The sequence below is a fragment of the Hippoglossus stenolepis genome, chromosome 14 (assembly GCF_022539355.2).
Source record: "Hippoglossus stenolepis isolate QCI-W04-F060 chromosome 14, HSTE1.2, whole genome shotgun sequence".
Classification (NCBI taxonomy): Eukaryota; Metazoa; Chordata; class Actinopteri; order Pleuronectiformes; family Pleuronectidae; genus Hippoglossus; species Hippoglossus stenolepis.
In genome coordinates this window covers 7,334,974-7,353,425 of record NC_061496.1, presented here as the reverse complement: position 1 = coordinate 7,353,425, position 18,452 = coordinate 7,334,974, and the positions used below count along the sequence as shown (strand labels likewise).

General features: G+C 43.2%; 1 protein-coding gene and 1 long non-coding RNA gene across 2 annotated transcripts; both read right to left on the bottom strand.

Annotated features, from left to right (window-relative positions):
• Nucleotides 1–382: 382 nt before the first annotated feature.
• LOC118121254 (eukaryotic translation initiation factor 4 gamma 3-like) lies at nt 383–16,992 on the bottom strand. The gene is made up of 21 exons (XM_047342962.1): nt 16,804–16,992; nt 15,548–15,686; nt 15,208–15,368; nt 15,148–15,156; nt 14,556–14,681; nt 13,985–14,148; nt 13,770–13,816; nt 13,335–13,551; nt 11,137–11,693; nt 9,473–10,189; nt 9,206–9,330; nt 7,861–7,980; nt 7,116–7,268; nt 6,617–6,814; nt 5,758–5,910; nt 5,447–5,677; nt 4,371–4,475; nt 3,171–3,309; nt 2,588–2,664; nt 1,010–1,094; nt 383–576 (listed from the first exon to the last, which is right to left on the bottom strand). Exons 1-21 carry the CDS (start codon nt 16,990–16,992, stop codon nt 383–385), a joined length of 3,906 nt encoding a protein of 1,301 aa, XP_047198918.1.
• A 682-nt stretch (nt 16,993–17,674) lies between these two features.
• LOC118121438 lies at nt 17,675–18,204 on the bottom strand. Its single transcript, XR_004698333.1, has 3 exons — nt 18,185–18,204; nt 17,904–18,030; nt 17,675–17,741 (listed from the first exon to the last, which is right to left on the bottom strand). It is a non-coding gene; the product is annotated as an uncharacterized LOC118121438 (long non-coding RNA).
• Nucleotides 18,205–18,452: the final 248 nt, after the last annotated feature.

The following is an 18,452-nucleotide window of genomic DNA, read 5'->3' as shown; positions in this document are numbered from 1 at the left end:
CAATAGAAGCCATCAAGGATTCTGAAGTTATGTAATGAGAGCTATTTTTAATACTACTGCTCTTCAGCACATCTCATTTGGAGGGTTATGTAATCTACAAAGTTGTATTTTTCATTTTCTATGATAATGAATGGTGTCTAAATGAACAATTTGCAATTTAAACAGATGCTGAAAGCCTGAAATTTTAACTCTGGTGAATGCATCAAATGAATTGCTGCTCACTGATTCTGTATTGAGAATAATTCCACACAAACTTCATGAGGAGCACAAATATGCTTTAATAACAAAAGAAAGCAATAGTCATCAAATAATGAAGTTTTAGTTAAAAAAGAAAACAAGACAAGTACAATTCAAACTGAATTAAAGCCCTGAAAAAACCAATTCACTTTTTTCTTCCTTTCCTGGTTTTTTTTCGTGTCGCTCCTCCTAAAATGCTGAGGTCTGGGACCATGGGCTCTGGGTCCTCGACCTCTGGTCCAGAGTCTGGGACCTCAGGTTGAGGAGTGGTGGAGGGTTGAGGTGAGGGGGTGAACTGCAGCGCTGAGAAACGGTTAGGGCCCATTGTGCGTGATAGTTCTGTTACAGAGAGAAAACGTTACAAGAGAGATGAGTGAAAAATAACGATTGTGGATGATCAGAGTCAAGGTCCAGTCATTTAGAGGAAGCTGCTTCACCTCATTCGGTTTTATATCAGGGTTTCATCAAGTTAAATTTAAAACCTTTTTAAGAACATAATAAATTAATTTTTTTGTAAAATGTAATAGATATGAAAGACTATCACACTCCCAGATTTCTAACAGGCTTAATATCTTAGATGAATCAGTGACAACTACAGCTAAACAGAGTGGAACAGGCGAAACATTGTGAAGTGTGTGACGCCCTGTCATCGATCGGTCTTGTAGTTTGAACTCTAAACAGCTGCAAGACTCCCGATCACAAGACAGCAGGTCATGTAGTGTGAACTGCACAGTGATCCGACAGCTTTAAAAGTCATGTGGTGTGACCTCACCACTGGGCTTGGCTCCTCCACTGCTGCCCTTCACCCATGTGACTTGAGCCCAGGGGACCAAGTGGATGTTCTCGTCCATTTGAGGCTGCAGAAAGAGAAGCGATTATGATCACTCATCACATTTCCAGCAATAAAAACTACAGATGACAATAGTAGAAAATCTGAAAGGAAAAGTCAAAAGGTTTAGACTGAAATCTACAGGTAAAGATTTCCACTCTTCTACGTTCTCAAAATGTCGAGCAGAGGGAGAACTAAGCTTCTTTCCTAAGCGGTGGCTGAATTCTGCAATGCCCAATGTTAATCAAGGACATGTCCCAGCCACATTACTGCATCCATACCATACGTTTCATTTTGTAAACATGAGGTGACCCAACAGCTTAGTGAACGCGTGTGCTCACTGTTCTACACTGAAACATGTCAGAGTGCATCCAGCAGGGGGAGATCCCAAAAAGTCTCTTTTCTTTCTATTCTGCAGTACCTCATAAATCCTTTGTGCCCCCTTTGCACTGCCGAACATGTTAACTACAGTAACGCAGATCAGATGGGAGCAGGGAGAGTTTGTACAAACAGCCCGGTTGTGACGATTCCAAGGATTAATCATAAACAGTTATGTGACCCGAGTTATCTAACCCTAACCCTATGTACGGTTTTCCAGCCAGAGAACAGAAACCACGGACGAGGAAGTCTGACACTAAAATGGAAAAACATTTAATGAACACGAGACGAACTTGTCACAACGCGAAGAACGACCTCACCACTTTATCTTAACTACAAAGCTGGTGATGTTCGACCGAGACGGAGTTTTCAAAACAGCCTGCAGATTCAGCTCAGACCATCAGGCACAAAGAATGAGCCACACAACCTTTCATGTTGTCTGTGATCAGTTTCTACTCAGAGGTCACTGCTGATTTCACAAAAACCTACTATATTCAGCTTCTCTTGTTTTGATTAATCTTTACTATATTAAACTCATTGTACATATCATTATGTATATCGTTGAATTGATTTACTCTGAGTTGAGGGCGTGAAATCGTGGGCGTGAGGAGGCAGCATGAAGACATTTAGTGACGGTTCTGAGAAAATTTAAGTAGAAAATAATATCATGATATTTTAGTTGGATTCAACTCAACCCAGCTCAACTTCTGATCTGTGCAACATTGTTAATGATTAATCTACAAATCGACACAAATGCCCCTGTTGTGAGTCTTTTATCAGTAATAACAATGTTCAGTATAAAATCGAAGGAACTTGTTTACCAATATCTGTATAAATCATAAAATATATGTTTCTGATTGTACGGCAGCATCTTACAAATTACAAATTTCAAATCTCTCAGATCAAACTATCATTAATCAAAATTTCAGCTCAAGTAATTTAAATGTTTGAAGTCTGTAGCCAATTCGACCAGTTACCACATGGTAATTGTTTGTCATTGTCTTTGTGATTCCAATGTAGAAATATAAGCAAATGAACTAAGAGGGACAGAAAGTAAATAGCAGCTTCAAATGATAGGAGCATGTGCAGTCTCCTGTATGCAGTGTTTGTACACTCCTCACAGCCTCTGACAGCTTGTCTCACCTTGGAGATCTTTGGGATCTTCGTCATGGGCACAGTGTTCCAGGTCTCCTCTCTCTCTACGCGCTGATCTGTCTGATCTCGCTGATCTCGCTGATCTCGCTGATCTCTCTGACCTCTCTGATCTCGCTGATCTCGCTGATCTCGCTGATCTCTCTGATCTCGCTGATCTCTCTGATCTCGCTGATCTCGCTGATATCTCTGATCTCGCTGATCTCTGATATCTCTGATCTATCTCTGATCTCGCTGATCTCTGATATCTCTGATCTCTCTGATCTCGCTGATCTCTCTGATATCTCTGATCTCTCTGATATCTCTGATCTCTCTGATCTCGCTGATCTCTCTGATATCTCTGATCTCCCTGATATCTCTGATCTCTCGTATCTCGCTGATCTCGCTGATCTCTCTGATCTCTCTGATCTCGCTGATCTCGCTGATCTCTCTGCTCCCTTGGATCTGTGGAGACACACCCACACAAAAAAAAAAAAACAGGGAAATATAGGTTTAAAATCAGTCCACGGGAAATACAGTGGAGTCAAACGACTGTGAAAGTGGCCTTAAAGAGGAATTAGACTGCAGGCCTGACCTGGCCCTCTCTGGTTGTTCATAGAGAGCAGTAGCTGCTGCACTCTTCTGTTTTCTTCCTGCTCTTCAATCATTGCCATTTGATGGATCTGGTCTATGGTTTTTGGACCCTGGTCTGGTTTTCTAGGCACCCAGTTGTGCTGAAGAAAAAAAAAAATACAGAACCACAATGACTTCAAACCTGAATCAGACAAATTCTGTAGTTTTATACTGATTTCTTTGTTCTTTATCTTTGACAGTTCAGAGAATTTAGGAGCATGTGTGTGTTTTATCACACAGTGCTAGATACATCTGGGCATAAACTGAGGAATCAGTCAATCACAGAGGAATATTCTAATGACTGGGGACACACTGATGAATTCATTAAAGATCAATAGTTATCACGTCTTCCTCAGGTTTCTTCCATTTTTCCCTGTTCAATGTTTCTATGGAATTTGTCCTTTTCCGTACTGAGGGCCTAAGGATAGAGGCTGTCGTGTGATGTACAGACTGTGTGCTTTGAGTTGGCTGTGTTTGATGAGATATTGTCACAAGAGGAAAATCCATCAGAACGGTATCATTTACTGGGGGTAAGAGCTTTTTTATCACCATCCCAGGATCATATCAAGCTTGCAAGTACTTAATAGTGATTTTCATCCTTATGCATTTGTGAGGAAGAAAAAGTAAAAGTGAGATGGCTGGGCATTTTTGGCCATATCAGCCGTTGTTGATTATTTAGGAGTGACATATTCCTAAGAGGGTTTTTTCCTGCTGTGTTTGTGATGGTTTATACAGTTTGGCCTAGAGCCAATAAAAATCTGACGATTTCACCCTTTCACTGACATATTTGTATCTGCGTTTATGTTTGCTGATATGAAAACTTAAATTTACAGAACAAACAATGTAAAAAACCTGCATTTATGTTTACATAAAAAAGTTCGGTTTGATTTATATTTAAACTGTAACATATCATGCCACTATATCTTTCTTTACCATAATCTATATATCTATCTATATCAGTCCTTCTACAAAGCATTAAAATTCCTTTACAACAGCAGTGTAGATATTCATGGAGCAGAATATGACCAGAATATGCACTATCATGTTCCAGGTAATCAGTGAAATAAATCTCTGTGGAAAAATCCATCTTACTTTGAAGAATTTGAATGTCGGACTCTTTACAATTGTGCAAATAAAAGAAAAATCGCAAAGACCCACTCACCAATCTCAGTTCTATAATGCTCCGTAACATGAATTTTATCCGGGTCAATGTCTTCTCGTCTTTGATGATTTTTTCCATCTGGTTTATATACTGATCCATCCGAGGCTGGTGAGACACAGAGGGAGAGAGATGGTTGATTAAAGACATGAAGGTCAGGTTCAGCATGTCTCCATTCAATCTACCGGACAGCAGGTTGCAGGGATTATTATTCTACTGAGTTGACCAATTGTCCAGTTTATTACTTGGAACAGTCCTGACCGCCCGAGATGAAACCGGAACATTTCATCAACAGCAGCATGAAAACCGTAATAGCCAGAAACGAACGGATGCAATTCACTGTAACCGTCCAACATTAAAGCGTAAAAATATAACAGAAATATATTTCAGTAGGAAGCAAAACAGGGAAAACGCAGCAGAATGAAGTTATGGAGTTTCTTTAAGTTTCCGTGGTCAGAAGGTTTTCTGTTTGCAGGGTGACTGGTATAAGATGAGGATCAAATCACACATCACAGTGCAGCAGAGAGAGAGAAAAAAAGCAGAAAGGCCACTGGATCATTCATGTCTCTCCAAGTATCTGACAACTCTGGCTGAGTCCAGCTGGGAGTCACTGAGTGAGGCAGAGCCGAGTGGGGACACTGAGGGGATATTCCCATTTCCTCATAACCTACTTGTAAGCAGCTGGTGTGGGATTGAATCACACCGGAACTTTTTCTTTTATGTCTTGGAAACTGTGTCCTTGTAAATCAGAATCACCTCCTAAATCACTTATTTGACACGTGCAGAAGAATATATCTTGGTGGGTTGCAAGCAGAGACATGAACTGATCTTCAGCTGCACTAATGTCAAAAACACTGCTGACAAAAAGTTCACATCACATCTTCACCCCTGCAAACAACGCATTTCTCTTAATATTTTATTTTGAAAGGGAAACCAGCTGCATATTATCCTGTAGATTATATGCGAAGATTTCAATCTGTAGCCTCTGTAGCCTTTTCAATCTGTAGCCCTTAAGACCTTTACAAGACCATAATAAAAGAAATTTAAGATTTATGTAAAATTAACTACCACCAGCTTACCTTGGCCTGCTCAAAGTCAAGCTCCTTGCCGATGGTGGTGAGGAGTGTGCACAGACACTCTAAAGACTCTTGGTCGTGGTTCTTCAGCAGCTTGACCACGCATTCATGCATGATGGTCTCCGTTAACATCTTGAGCTTGAAGAGTTCGCCGATGAACTTGATGTTGCCGATGGAACGCCGCCGGATCATCTTGGCCTCCTGCAGCTCTAGCTGAAGACGGTCACGCTCCGTCTAATGGGACCAAGGAAACAAACCTCTTGAACAGAGTTGAAACAGAAACTAAAGACGTTTCGGTAAAGATCTGGCGTCACACTTACCGATACAGCAGATTCCAGCTCCTTCTGCTTCCTCTCCAACACCACATCGTCCACCTTGTCTTTCTTAAACTCCTGCTGACAGCGGATTAGCAGCAGCTTGCGAAAGTTCACTGTGTTGTTGGGTTCGTCAGTTGTGGGCACTTTGATCTGCACATGAACAGTAAATGGAATGAATTTAGTAGAGAACACAAGAATTAAGACAAAATAAGTAATGAACTAACTCTTAAAAAAGTTTTCTGCGGGTTTAACATTTTTTTAATAGATCAACAAATTAACATGTTCATACCTGGATTCATTTGATCTTAATGACTAATATATGTAAGGTTATGGTTATCAAATGATGGCAGACAGAAAAATTAATAGTTTCTCTAGAACTCTTGTAAATAGAGTCTCTAATTGAGAATATCCACGTTTAATAAATTGTGTTTTAAAGGATTATTTGTGACTGATTTTCAAGCTCCTTCATAAATAGTGTGTCGTCTGGTGTAGACACTAGAGGCATCAAAACAATAGAACTACATCATCACACTGTACTGAATTGTGTTGCTTTTCAGAGCATTATTCTGCATCAAGGCAGAACTGAATATGAACCAATTGATCCATTTGCTGCATAAACATTTAGCAAGTTGCTGACTGCATATTGAGACACTGTGTGCACACACCTCCAATAGCTGGTTAAAAGATCACTTAATTCCTCCATAATCTTTTTGCATCTGATGAATGCGCCACAGTTTATGAAAGAGCAATATTTATCAACTTCTCCAAATCCAATTTAAACAATTAACATTAAAAAACACAAGCCTCTCGTTCCAAAGTCGACACACTTCTCTGCTTAACCAAGCGACCTGCTTACCGTGGCGAGGCAGTGGCACATGTTCCCGTAGGCCACCGAGAAGTTGGGCTCGGTGATGGCTTTTTCAAACACCAGGTCAATGACTCCTTTGAGCCGCTCCTCCGTCTCGATGGTCCAGTCCGTCACCTGCTTCATCAGCTGCTTGAAGTTGTCAGGTGTCAGCTTGTTCAGTATACTGCGGACCTTCTTGAACAGGTCCTGAGGGGAATAGGCCATAACAGGTACTTAAACTGTGAGGTCATCAAGCACAAAGACCAATCTCTCGCTTCTCATGAAAAACTAATCCTGTTGTAAAGCTACTAGTAATACAGAAACTAAATACTCACAATGCTTTTCCAATATATTCAGATATATACACTATTTTTACTGGAATTTCCAATACTTTGAAAATCTTCAATCACGTAGACTTTATCATTAATTATAAAAATGAGTCTGTATATGTAATTTCTACATGTGCCCACTGCTTTGTGGATTTCAGTTTTTGTGTATTTGGTCGTACCTGTGTTCTCTGTGACTCTAATTCCGCTGGGAGGCTTTTCCTCTTCATGCCTGCTTTCCAGGCATTCTCTGATTTCTTCGGCTGAACATCGTCGTGCATAGACAGGGTGATGATCCTCCTGGGTCGTGGTTGCTGCGCCCCAATGTTTTTAAGCTTTACACAGGAAGAAAGGAAAAACTGTATTATTACTATGACTCAATATCTTTTAAATTAGCCAAAATAACGGATTTTCAATTCCAGTGTTTAAGTTTGTCTGAGTTTCATAAGTAAGGCAACATAACTATCATTTAGGTGATCCTCTCATACACTGGCATGATGAAAGTTAGGAGCAGCTGGTCTAAGGGGTAAGAACTCCTTTTGCCTTCCAGTATCTGATTCCATTCTTTGAGCCCAGCGAAGCTCTCGCCTTGTATTTGACGAAAAGATGCTGGATAAGTCTAATCAATCTTCTCGCCTGACTCTTGTGAAGATAATGAATAGGCCTATTTTCCCTAAAATATTCTTTCTGATCAACCTGATTTTGACCCATGCAAAAGCAAAACCCTACTTAGATATCTCAAGAGTTTTTCTGTGTTGAATTAACCATCAGAAGAAACTAAATTCCTCCAGTGGTATCAGATCACGACCTCTAACAGAATTATATAAATTCAGAAAACATCCTCTACTTAAAAGCAGCATGTTATCAAGTGTTGACTGAAACAGAAGCTAGAAAGTGGAGGAGTGTGTTTGTTTGTTAGTTACTTACTGGAGCGCCTCGTCCTTTCTTCTTCTGTCTGCCAAAATCTGCAGAGGCAGGTGTGAAATCAGGTCCTCTCGAAATCACCCGAGAATCCACGACTCGAGATGGCAACTTGTTTTGGTTCATCTGCAACACACAGACACAGACACACACACACACACACACACACACACACACACACACACACACACACACACACACACACACACACACACACACACACACAATGAGCTGAACAGCAGGGGGAGCAATGAACCCCCCAATAGAAGTGGGCAAAAAGAGTCTGGTGTGAGAATGTGTGTGTGTGATTTTAATCAAAACAGCATTTACTGGGCTATATGCTCCACCCATACATATGTGGGGATCAGAGCAATGGACCTAACTCTCTGTGGTGCATCTTTGATCCAGTGCAAATAAAGAGAGTAGAGCCCAACACAGCCTACTGCTAAGAGCCAATAACGAAGAACAATGTGTTACACTCTACATTAGAGGTGCAAATAACCATTACTTTCATTATTTATTTATCATTTAAAAGCCCAAGTACTCAGCCTTACTTCCTCAGGAATGTGAGGTTTTCAAATTGTCCAACTATAAGTTCAAAATCCAGTGAAATAAAACACCAGATTATAAATCATCACATTTTAGCGGCTGGAGGCACAGAAGCTTTAACTTTTTTTTACTTCATGACTAATCTACTCATTGTTACAGCTCCAAATAATAATCTATCATTTCTGTTTACAGAAGCAAATAATGAAACTGTGGCCAAAATGGACGACATTGGAGCTGAAACAACTCCCTGATCAATAGGATCATATTTAGAAAGAGTTTTAATAAATTAATTCATTAATTTTTGTAGTTTTTTAATGCAAAAATGCCAAACGCTTACTACTTCTGACTCAAATATGAGTAAGGGATCACACATTGAATATCTTTAGCGTTTGAAGTGATATTTAGAGATAAAAACAAGACTTAAAAACATCTGGCTCAGGGATTTTTTTTTTCTTCTGCGCTTGGATTTGTTTGGGCAACAAGTCTGTCACAATTCCCTCAACCAATAGTGTGCAGGGTGTAGCGCTGACAAATGAAACTGTCAATGTCAAATGAATGTCCTGCTCCCAAACTGAAAGACTAAACTCTTGAATAAAGACGGGAACGAATAAAAAACATATTTACAAGGTCACCAGACAATTCACTCACCAAATTCCAGTTTTATAGTCACATTCAGAGAGTTTGCCATCTGCTAAGGAAACTGTCCGGACATTTCCATTCATTGATTTATTAACCCTCTGCTGTAATAGGTTTAATCACAGTGTAATACTTTTGTCTAACAGTCTATGAATCTATAACATACCTGGTCTAGCACCACGCCAGGGATTACAGGGTGTCCCTCAGGCTTCTGTGTGCAGGCAGGCTTGAACTGGAAGCTCAACAGGAAATCCCTGTCATACTGAAGCGGCCCACTGGGATTGGCCAGGTCTGGACAACCAAGAGAAAGAGTAAATATAGTAGCTTTACACACTGGCAACTCCAAAAGGAAGAAATAGAAAATAAATAGAAATAAATTCAAGTTCTGCATATGGTAACTTCAAACTGTCCAGAGAATAAGGTCCGTCTTTACCTTTTCTATCCTGTGGAGCTCCTGTGGAATTCTCCTTGTCCCCAGGGGTGGCTCCGCTGTCGCTGTCTCCAGCAGGTTGATCCACTGACATCTCCGTCCCTGCTCCGGGTACAAGGTCTTTAGTGTCTATGGATTTGCTCGGCTCGTCAGCCTCTGTTGTGGCCTGCACTAGAGGCGGAAGGCCAGGGGGAAGCATGACGGGCAAAGCTGGGGCCGGGCTCGAGCTCAGGGTAACTGGCACCACAGCCACAGGAGCCATAGGGGCCAGCGCAGCAGCAATGGGAACCTGTGGCCTCATGTCAGAAGGCAAAGTTTCAGAGGAGGCTTCTCGGTAAGCAGGACTAGAGGCCTGGGGCTGGAGTGCAGCAGGGGGCATAAGAGAAGGCTCATGGGCCGCTGTCTCCAGCTCAGTCCCGGACTCTACAAGGCCATTCAAAGCCTTGGGGGCTGCTACAGACAAGGCAGCCAGAGTTCTTGGGGCGTCTAAGAGAGGCTTGTCTGTGTTGGGAGGCTGAGGTGGCGCCAAAGAGGGTTTCTGCTCCCCGACTGAGGACAAGTGAGAAGAGGCTGACTCCCCGGCTGAGGGACGTTCACTTGCAGGAGGAGTGGGCTCAGTTTCAGGTGTGTTGGCCTCCGGTCTCTCCACGGGGGCTTCAGGCTGCACAAGCCCAGGTGAGGAAGACTTCTGGACAACTGGCTGCAGTTTTGGCGCATCATCTGGAAGAAGGAAAAGTACAGATGAATACATGTCTTCAGAATACAATCAGCAAAAGGTTATATTTGTATCACAAACTATACTCAATAGTTCTTCACATATATGTAATGTAATAAAAAATATAATCTGTTTAAAATCTGTGACATTTTGTGACTGTGACAGCTTCAAGTTCAACAAGCCAGACAGGGGAAAAACATTTACGTCAACATTTTTGTGGAGGTTGCGAGTGTGAAACCGCAGCAGGAAGACAGATAACATAACGTACTAGAAAGGTTCAACCTAAGTTCAGAGAGCCCTGCTGACATCACACTTTGTAAGTGAACCGAAAGTGAAAGTGTTCAGTGTGCAGCGAGTTCTGGGAAAAACTTTGCTGCTCCAAAGATGACATTGTCTGCGATTGGAGGCAATGACACAGCAGTAAAATAATATTCAACCCATTCTAGAGGGTCTAACATTACATTTCTAAATTTGAAATTTGACATGTCACAGATCCTAATTAATGGAGATATGGGCAAACCAAGTTAACTTTTTTGGGGGGTTACTCTGACTTTGACTGGTCATATCTCCTTTAATATGAGAAATGTTTCTCATATCATGTTAAAAGCTCTGGGATTAAAACTGCCTTGGTTAGATTGTTAAGAGTTGCACTCCTTCTTATTTCTCTGCAGCAGAATCTGAGCTACCCAACTTCCTACTGTGACCCCAAGTACTTTCAGTCACTCACAACTTGGTGGAGCATTTTTACGACAAGTAAACAAAGCATTTGTTCTGAACATAGCGTATGTTTGTGTCTGGCAAATAAAATTATGAAAGTAGCAGACTCATAAAATGATCTCTCATGCCGACTGCCCTGTCACCAAAAAAAATTCCAAAGAGCAGAATACATTTATTGGTAACTGAGAGTTATGTGTGAATTTAACAGTTACTGAAATGCAACAAATTAAAGTACCTGTTGTGGGGCTATTCCTGATGAGTGCTGGATGCTGGGACTCTGTCTTGCTGTCAGTAATGCCACCTTGTGCCTCCGTCCCTGCTCCGGGTACAAGGTCTTTAGTGTCTATGGATTTGCTCGGCTCGTCAGCCTCTGTCGTGGCCTGCACTAGAGGCGGAAGGCCAGGGGGAAGCATGACAGGCAAAGCTGGGGCCGGGCTCGAGCTCAGGGTAACTGGCACCACAGCCACAGGAGCCATAGGGGCCAGCGCAGCAGCAGTGGGAACCTGTGGCCTCATGTCAGAAGGCAAAGTTTCAGAGGAGGCTTCTCGGTAAGCAGGACTAGAGGCCTGGGGCTGGAGTGCAGCAGGGGGCATAAGAGAAGGCTCATGGGCCGCTGTCTCCAGCTCAGTCCCGGACTCTGCAAGGCCGTTCAAAGCCTTGGGGGCTGCTACAGACAAGGCAGCCAGAGTTCTTGGGGCGTCTAAGAGAGGCTTGTCTGTGTTGGGAGGCTGAGGTGGCGCCAAAGAGGGTTTCTGCTCCCCGACTGAGGACAAGTGAGAAGAGGCTGACTCCCTGGCTGAGGGACATTCACTTGCAGGAGGGGTGGGCTCAGTTTCAGGTGTGTTGGCCTCCGGTCTCTCCACGGGGGCTTCAGGCTGCACAAGCCCAGGTGAGGAAGACTTCTGGACAACTGGCTGCAGTTTAGGCGCATCATCTGGAAGAAGGAAAAGTACAGATGAATACATGTCTTCAGAATACAATCAGCAAAAGGTTATATTTGTATCACAAACTATACTAAATAGTTCTTCACATATATGTAATGTAATAAAAAAATATAATCTGTTTAAAATCTGTGACATTTTGTAACTGTGACAGCTTCAAGTTCAACAAGCCAGACAGGGGAAAAACATTTACGTCAACATTTTTGTGGAGGTTGCGAGTGTGAAACCGCAGCAGGAAGACAGATAACATAACGTACTAGAAAGGTTCAACCTAAGTTCAGAGAGCCCTGCTGACATCACAGCAGGGCTGTGACATTTCTCACATCATGAGAAATGTTTCTCATATCATGTTAAAAGCTCTGGGATTAAAACTGCCTTGGTTAGATTGTTAAGAGTTGCACTCCTTCTTATTTCTCTGCAGCAGAATCTGAGCTACCCAACTTCCTACTGTGACCCCAAGTACTTTCAGTCACTCACAACTTGGTGGAGCATTTTTACGACAAGTAAACAAAGCATTTGTTCTGAACATAGCGTATGTTTGTGTCTGGCAAATAAAATTATGAAAGTAGCAGACTCATAAAATGATCTCTCATGCCGACTGCCCTGTCACCAAAAAAAATCCCCAAGAGCAAAATACATTTATTGGTAACTGAGAGTTATGTGTGAATTTTACAGTTACTGAAATGCAACAAATTAAAGTACCTGTTGTGGGGCTATTCCTGATGAGTGCTGGATGCTGGGACTCTGTCTTGCTGTCAGTAATGCCACCTTGTGCCTCCGTCCCTGCTCCGGGTACAAGGTCTTTAGTGTCTATGGATTTGCTCGGCTCGTCAGCCTCTGTCGTGGCCTGCACTAGAGGCGGAAGGCCAGGGGGAAGCATGACGGGCAAAGCTGGGGCCGGGCTCGAGCTCAGGGTAACTGGCACAGCCACAGGAGCCATAGGGGCCAGCGCAGCAGCAATGGGAACCTGTGGCCTCATGTCAGAAGGCAAAGTTTCAGAGGAGGCTTCTCGGTAAGCAGGACTAGAGGCCTGGGGCTGGAGTGCAGCAGGGGGCATAAGAGAAGGCTCATGGGCCGCTGTCTCCAGCTCAGTCCCGGACTCTGCAAGGCCATTCAAAGCCTTGGGGGCTGCTACAGACAAGGCAGCCAGAGTTCTTGGGGCGTCTAAGAGAGGCTTGTCTGTGTTGGGAGGCTGAGGTGGCGCCAAAGAGGGTTTCTGCTCCCCGACTGAGGACAAGTGAGAAGAGGCTGACTCCCCGGCTGAGGGACGTTCACTTGAGTTGGCCGCTGTAAGTGGGAGATTGACAGGGGTGCTGAGCGAGGCGGGGAGGGGAAGCTCTGGTTCACTTGCGGGAGGAGTGGGCTCAGTTTCAGGTGTGTTGGCAGCCAGAGTTCTTGGGGCGTCTAAGAGAGGCTTGTCTGTGTTGGGAGGCTGAGGTGGCGCCAAAGAGGGTTTCTGCTCCCGACTGAGGACAAGTGAGAAGAGGCTGACTCCCTGGCTGAGGGACGTTCACTTGAGTTGGCCGCTGTAAGTGGGAGATTGACAGGGGTGCTGAGTGAGGCGGGGGGGGGGAGCTCCGGTTCACTTGCAGGAGGAGTGGGCTCAGTTTCAGGTGTGTTGGCCTCCGGTCTCTCCACGGGGGCTTCAGGCTGCACAAGCCCAGGTGAGGAAGACTTCTGGACAACTGGCTGCAGTTTTGGCGCATCATCTGGAAGAAGGAAAAGTACAGATGAATACATGTCTTCAGAATACAATCAGCAAAAGGTTATATTTGTATCACAAACTATACTCAATAGTTCTTCACATTTATGTAATGTAATAAAAAATATAATCTGTTTAAAATCTGTGACATTTTGTGACTGTGACAGCTTCTTGTTAGGATCTGTGGAAATAGTTTAAAAGAATGGTGAGAGTGTTGGGGCAGACCTGGCCCTGGTTTGGTGTCGGAGGCCCCTGTTGTCAACGGCTGCTGCTGTTGAGGCTGCTGTTGCTGTTGCTGTGGCTGCTGTTGGGGCTGTTGGGGCAGCTGTGGCTGCTGTTGGGGCTGCTGTGGCTGTTGCTGTGGCTGCTGTTGGGGCTGTTGGGGCAGCTGTGGCTGTTGGGGCTGCTGTGGCTGTTGGGGATGCTGTGGCTGCTGTTGGGGCTGTTGGGGCTGCAGGGACTCCAAGGTGTAGCCTCCAGGGTGGGCCTGCTGTGGTTGAGGAGGCTGCGGCTGCGGCTGCGATGGCTCTGGAGTCTGGATGCTGCTCAGCTGCTGCGATTTGAGGTAGAAAATGTGAGGATAATGAGGGTGCGGCCATAAAAACTAGCAGCACAGAAAACCAGAAAGACGGGCACAGAGATGAAGGCAGTGCGCATAAAAACAGATAAACAAACAAGCAAGCCCAAATGCCGGATTAACAGTCCAATGGGGGTGTGGTTAAGACAAAGACAGGGGGGAGCAAGAGAGAATGAAGACCAATGTAGGAAGAATGACAAGAGGAGGGGGAACGGTTCAGAACAATGCAGAGAAAAGGGGGTTGATACAAAAATAAAAAATAAAAAGGGGCACAGAAAGACAGAAAAAGAGAGGAAGGACACTATTAACATCTACAGAAGGACAAAGGGAGAAAGAAGTCACAACGTCCCTCTTCAGAATCCAGGAAGGTTTCTAACTACTGCGGGTGAGAGATTGGGCAAGCGCAAGTGTTTGAGAGAGAGAGAGAGCCTCACCTGTGGTGGGGTGGGGGTAGAGGAGGGGTGACCTACAGGAGACGTTGAATTCCTGCTCCCTGAACCCCCTGCCATGATCTCCTCTGTGATGTCTCTGCCACCCTGATTGGGGTCCCGGATACAGATCTGGGAGGACAATGACACAAAAAACAAACCTCACTAAAGCACCCACGTCTTTGAAAAACACGTAGTCTGCCACATGTGTGTGAGCCGTCAGCTGTGTTACACACTGCATGGATACAAACTATAAATGAACAGAAAACATAAATACAACAAAATATATATAACTTCAAGAAAAAAAAACATTCTATGAAATATAAACATGGATGATTTTTTTTCTACATTTTTCATTCTGTAAAATAAAACTTTTCATATTCATAGACCCATACGTCTATGAAAGGCTCTTATCAGCCGACATTATAAGCAAAACACTAAATCATTCTATGGCTTTGTGTAAGAAAATGTAGTTTGTGCATTATATTCATTACATCTTGTAGCAATTAAATCTTAAAGTTAAACTAAACTGAAACTAAATCTATTCAACTCAACTCAACTGAACCCGACTCGAGTCAACAACTGAACTGAACTGAACTGAACTGAACTCAGGGATGTAGTTCCTGGAGCGGCCAACAGGAACTCCTAAGATACTCACCGTTTTCTTCTCACGCATGGCTGGTGGAGGTTGCTGTGGTGTAGGCACTATGATGGGGGTTGATGGGGGGTACACAGTCTGTCCTGGGTAGTAAGGTGGGCCCACTGTGGGAACGGGAGCAGGGCCACAGGGCCAGACAGGTGGTTGGTACCTGAGGGGATCTGAATGAGCTTCGGAGAAAAGAAAAGATATTTTAGTAAAACACAGACAGGCTCTCTGCTCTGGTGGCACATATGGCTGATAGGTAGTGTGTATTTCTGCTACTGTGTGGTGAACTATTTTTTAAAATGTGATGTGGGAACAGTGCAGGATGTGTATCTGTGTTGGATTAATGACACACGATATGGGGCAGGGTACTCACCTGGCCCAGGACCAGTATAGAAGGTGCCAGACCCTGGGGGCTGAACAGAATACGGCTGAGGAGGTCCCACATAGGGTTGACTGTGGTGATAGTGCCAGTAAAGAGGACTAGGAGAAACCTATTATCCAAAAAAAAAACATCAGCGAGGGAAATACAAACATTGTACAAAAATGGTGCACTTTTACAATCAGTATGAATCAGTATGAGTACAATCGGTATGATTTTATCTTTTAACATTGCAGTTTTATTTTACGGATGTAATTTTAGCACATTTCCCACACATTCAACTATAAACAAGGATATATATATATATATATATAAATTATGATAAAGGAATAGCAGAGTTCCCAAACATTTGTATTTTTGTGTACATGCTACTGATCCCAATATGCAATATAGTGATAACGTGGCCAATCAGCCGTGGCAGACATATGATGTCTCTAAGTACCTTTCTAGTTAAGCATATAAATTGTTTTAAATCCTACAGTTAACATGTTTGTTACATTCTGACTATGTATTTCATTACACTGTATTCACACCCTTTCACATTCACACTCAATACCTCATAATGCAACATGAAACAGAAAACACTCTCATTCAGAAGGAGAATAGGGGAGTGCCTTGTTGCCACTGCAGCGCATTGTGTAAAATTGTTAATTGTGTGCAAATACTGCAAATTCCTACCCTTCAAGAGGAAGAGTCTGCTATGAGATCTGAATATGCTGGAGAGTGTGAAAAACTCCTTCAGGAGAATATTTGTTAAGCTGTTGAATGTGGAACCAGCTCATGAGTCTGACAACATAAACTCAGGTGCAAAACATTGACGAGCTCCAAAATAAGTAAAACAACTTCCCTCCGCTCAAGCTTGATGTTCAGCCTGAGGATTGTCTTATTCTGAGGAGACATACACTGAAGTTTGTGTTTCTGTTTGAGCCAGTCTACTAATGTGAGCTAATCTTTTAAAAACCGACAAAGACTCAGTTCCTCTCAAGAAACTCACACAAACCTGGAAAACTAGCTGCAAGTAGCGTCGCCATCACTATCACCTGACATCAGAGCAGGCAGTGCCAGCCATTACATTAGAAAGGCTAGTGTGATATGTGATCAATAATTTAGCATGGCCCTTGAAGGATGTTATAAATATTGAAATGGCCCTCGATAGGAAAAAAGGTTCCCCTACCCCTGAATGAGAGCAAACAACATCAACTGTACGCAGGTCAGTGTGTTTCTTTCACCTGTAGGATGTAGTACTGTGCAGCCTGCGGGGAAGGGAAAGGCATGGGTGCCATGGTCATCATGATTGGCTGATTAGTGAGGTAGACGGCTGCAGGAGTCTGTGAGCCAGGCCGTATGGATGGGAGAGAAACACAGAAGACATTAAGTACGATCCCAGAGGCAGCCGACTCATTTCTGCAGGCTACCATGCTTTAATCTAAATCTATGTTTGTGTCTTTTTAAGTCTTTTAACTGGATTTTCTGGTGCATTATATTTTCTCACCAGTGACCAGAGGAAACACTTCTAGGTAGCTTGTTTGGTTATGAAAATTATGAATACGGTTATTTCAACCAGTACTGTATATAAACCACAAATATTCTCCTGGGTTGACTGGACTTTAACAACATATTTTGTCACTGCACTATGATGTCTGAGAGAGAGGCAAAAGGGAATGGGAAAGATTTGTTGGCTGTGCAGCTTAACGAATCTGTGTATTTTACCAAACTAAAAATGAATCCAAAATGGCACCGGTCACCAACTGTGACTCAAGGTGAGGCCACTGAACTGCTTAATATCTTTGTCGTGTTACTTCCACACAACCAGGACTAAATGAGTAAATTGATACATTTGTATTTTTTGACAAACACTTCCCGTCCCTGTTCATTCTGCATAAAAACAAAACTATTGAAACTTCTCTTTACAGAAACAAGAAGGTGCAAACATGTGTCTGTACTCCAACCCAGCCTGCCCCTCCCCTTTGGATTAATATTACAAAATTAAAGGATTTTCAGGAGTTATATACAAGTGGAGGCACAGAGCCCATCCTTACCCAGGAGGTCATAGGAAGTGATGGCAATGCGAGTTGGGGCACTGGAGGGACATATAGGTTTGTTAAATCCAGATATTTAAACTTCTTCCCAATCAATGACAGGGCTTTGTCCACCTGCCGCTGCGTACCTGCAGAGAGAGACCACTCAGTTAGTTTAGGTGCAGTCCAAAACAAGTTTCTGTGACATGATCTGCTGTTTTTCTCCCACTGACAATCTGGTTTCCTGTCATCCCAACCCCTTCACATCAGACGACATGAGTTGAAGTGAAGACGTGGTCAGCCTCACTCACCCTCTATGTGACAGATCTGGAAGTCCTGGGTGTAAGGCAGGGTGGAGATGTAGATCTTTGCACCAGAGTTTTGCTTGATGAAACTCACGAATCTTCCCTGATTGCCGATTAACCGCCCGACAAGTTGCTGGTGCAGGAAGACACGCAGATGAGATGTGACACATCAAAAGGACCATTCATTAATACAAAACAACAAGAAGGTAACAAACACCAAGTGTAAAGGGATCATGTCACAATGAAGAGGTATGTTTTTTTTAATCCTGTCAGTTGTCCTGACTCACCTTTGGCACCTGGATCTCCCAGATGATGAGCTCAGAGCTCGAGGAGGCAGCATGGTTGCTCTGGCTTTCGCCAGTACCCATAGTGCAGTCACTCTCCATTGGGTCCATACTATTAATATCAGAGTCTGGACACACACACATACATACACAGACAATAATCAGTAACCATCACCTTTACCAGCGTGTAACCAGTGTGACTTGGGCCGTTTTATTTTGCCTAAGTCCAAAAACAATGTGACTTAGGCAATTTTACAAGCTTTTTCAGAAT

Bases quoted from the DNA above. Each gene is read 5' to 3' on its own strand.
- LOC118121254 (XM_047342962.1), bottom strand. From the start codon at position 16,992: ATGGTAGCCTGCAGAAATGAGTCGGCTGCCTCTGGGATCGTACTTAAT. The intron at 9,331-9,472 runs GTAAAGACGGAC...TTGGTTGTCCAG, and splicing joins AGCTCCACAGGATAGAAAAG to ACCTGGCCAATCCCAGTGGG. The intron at 1,095-2,587 runs GTGAGACAAGCT...CTCTTTCTGCAG, and splicing joins AGATCCCAAAGATCTCCAAG to CCTCAAATGGACGAGAACAT.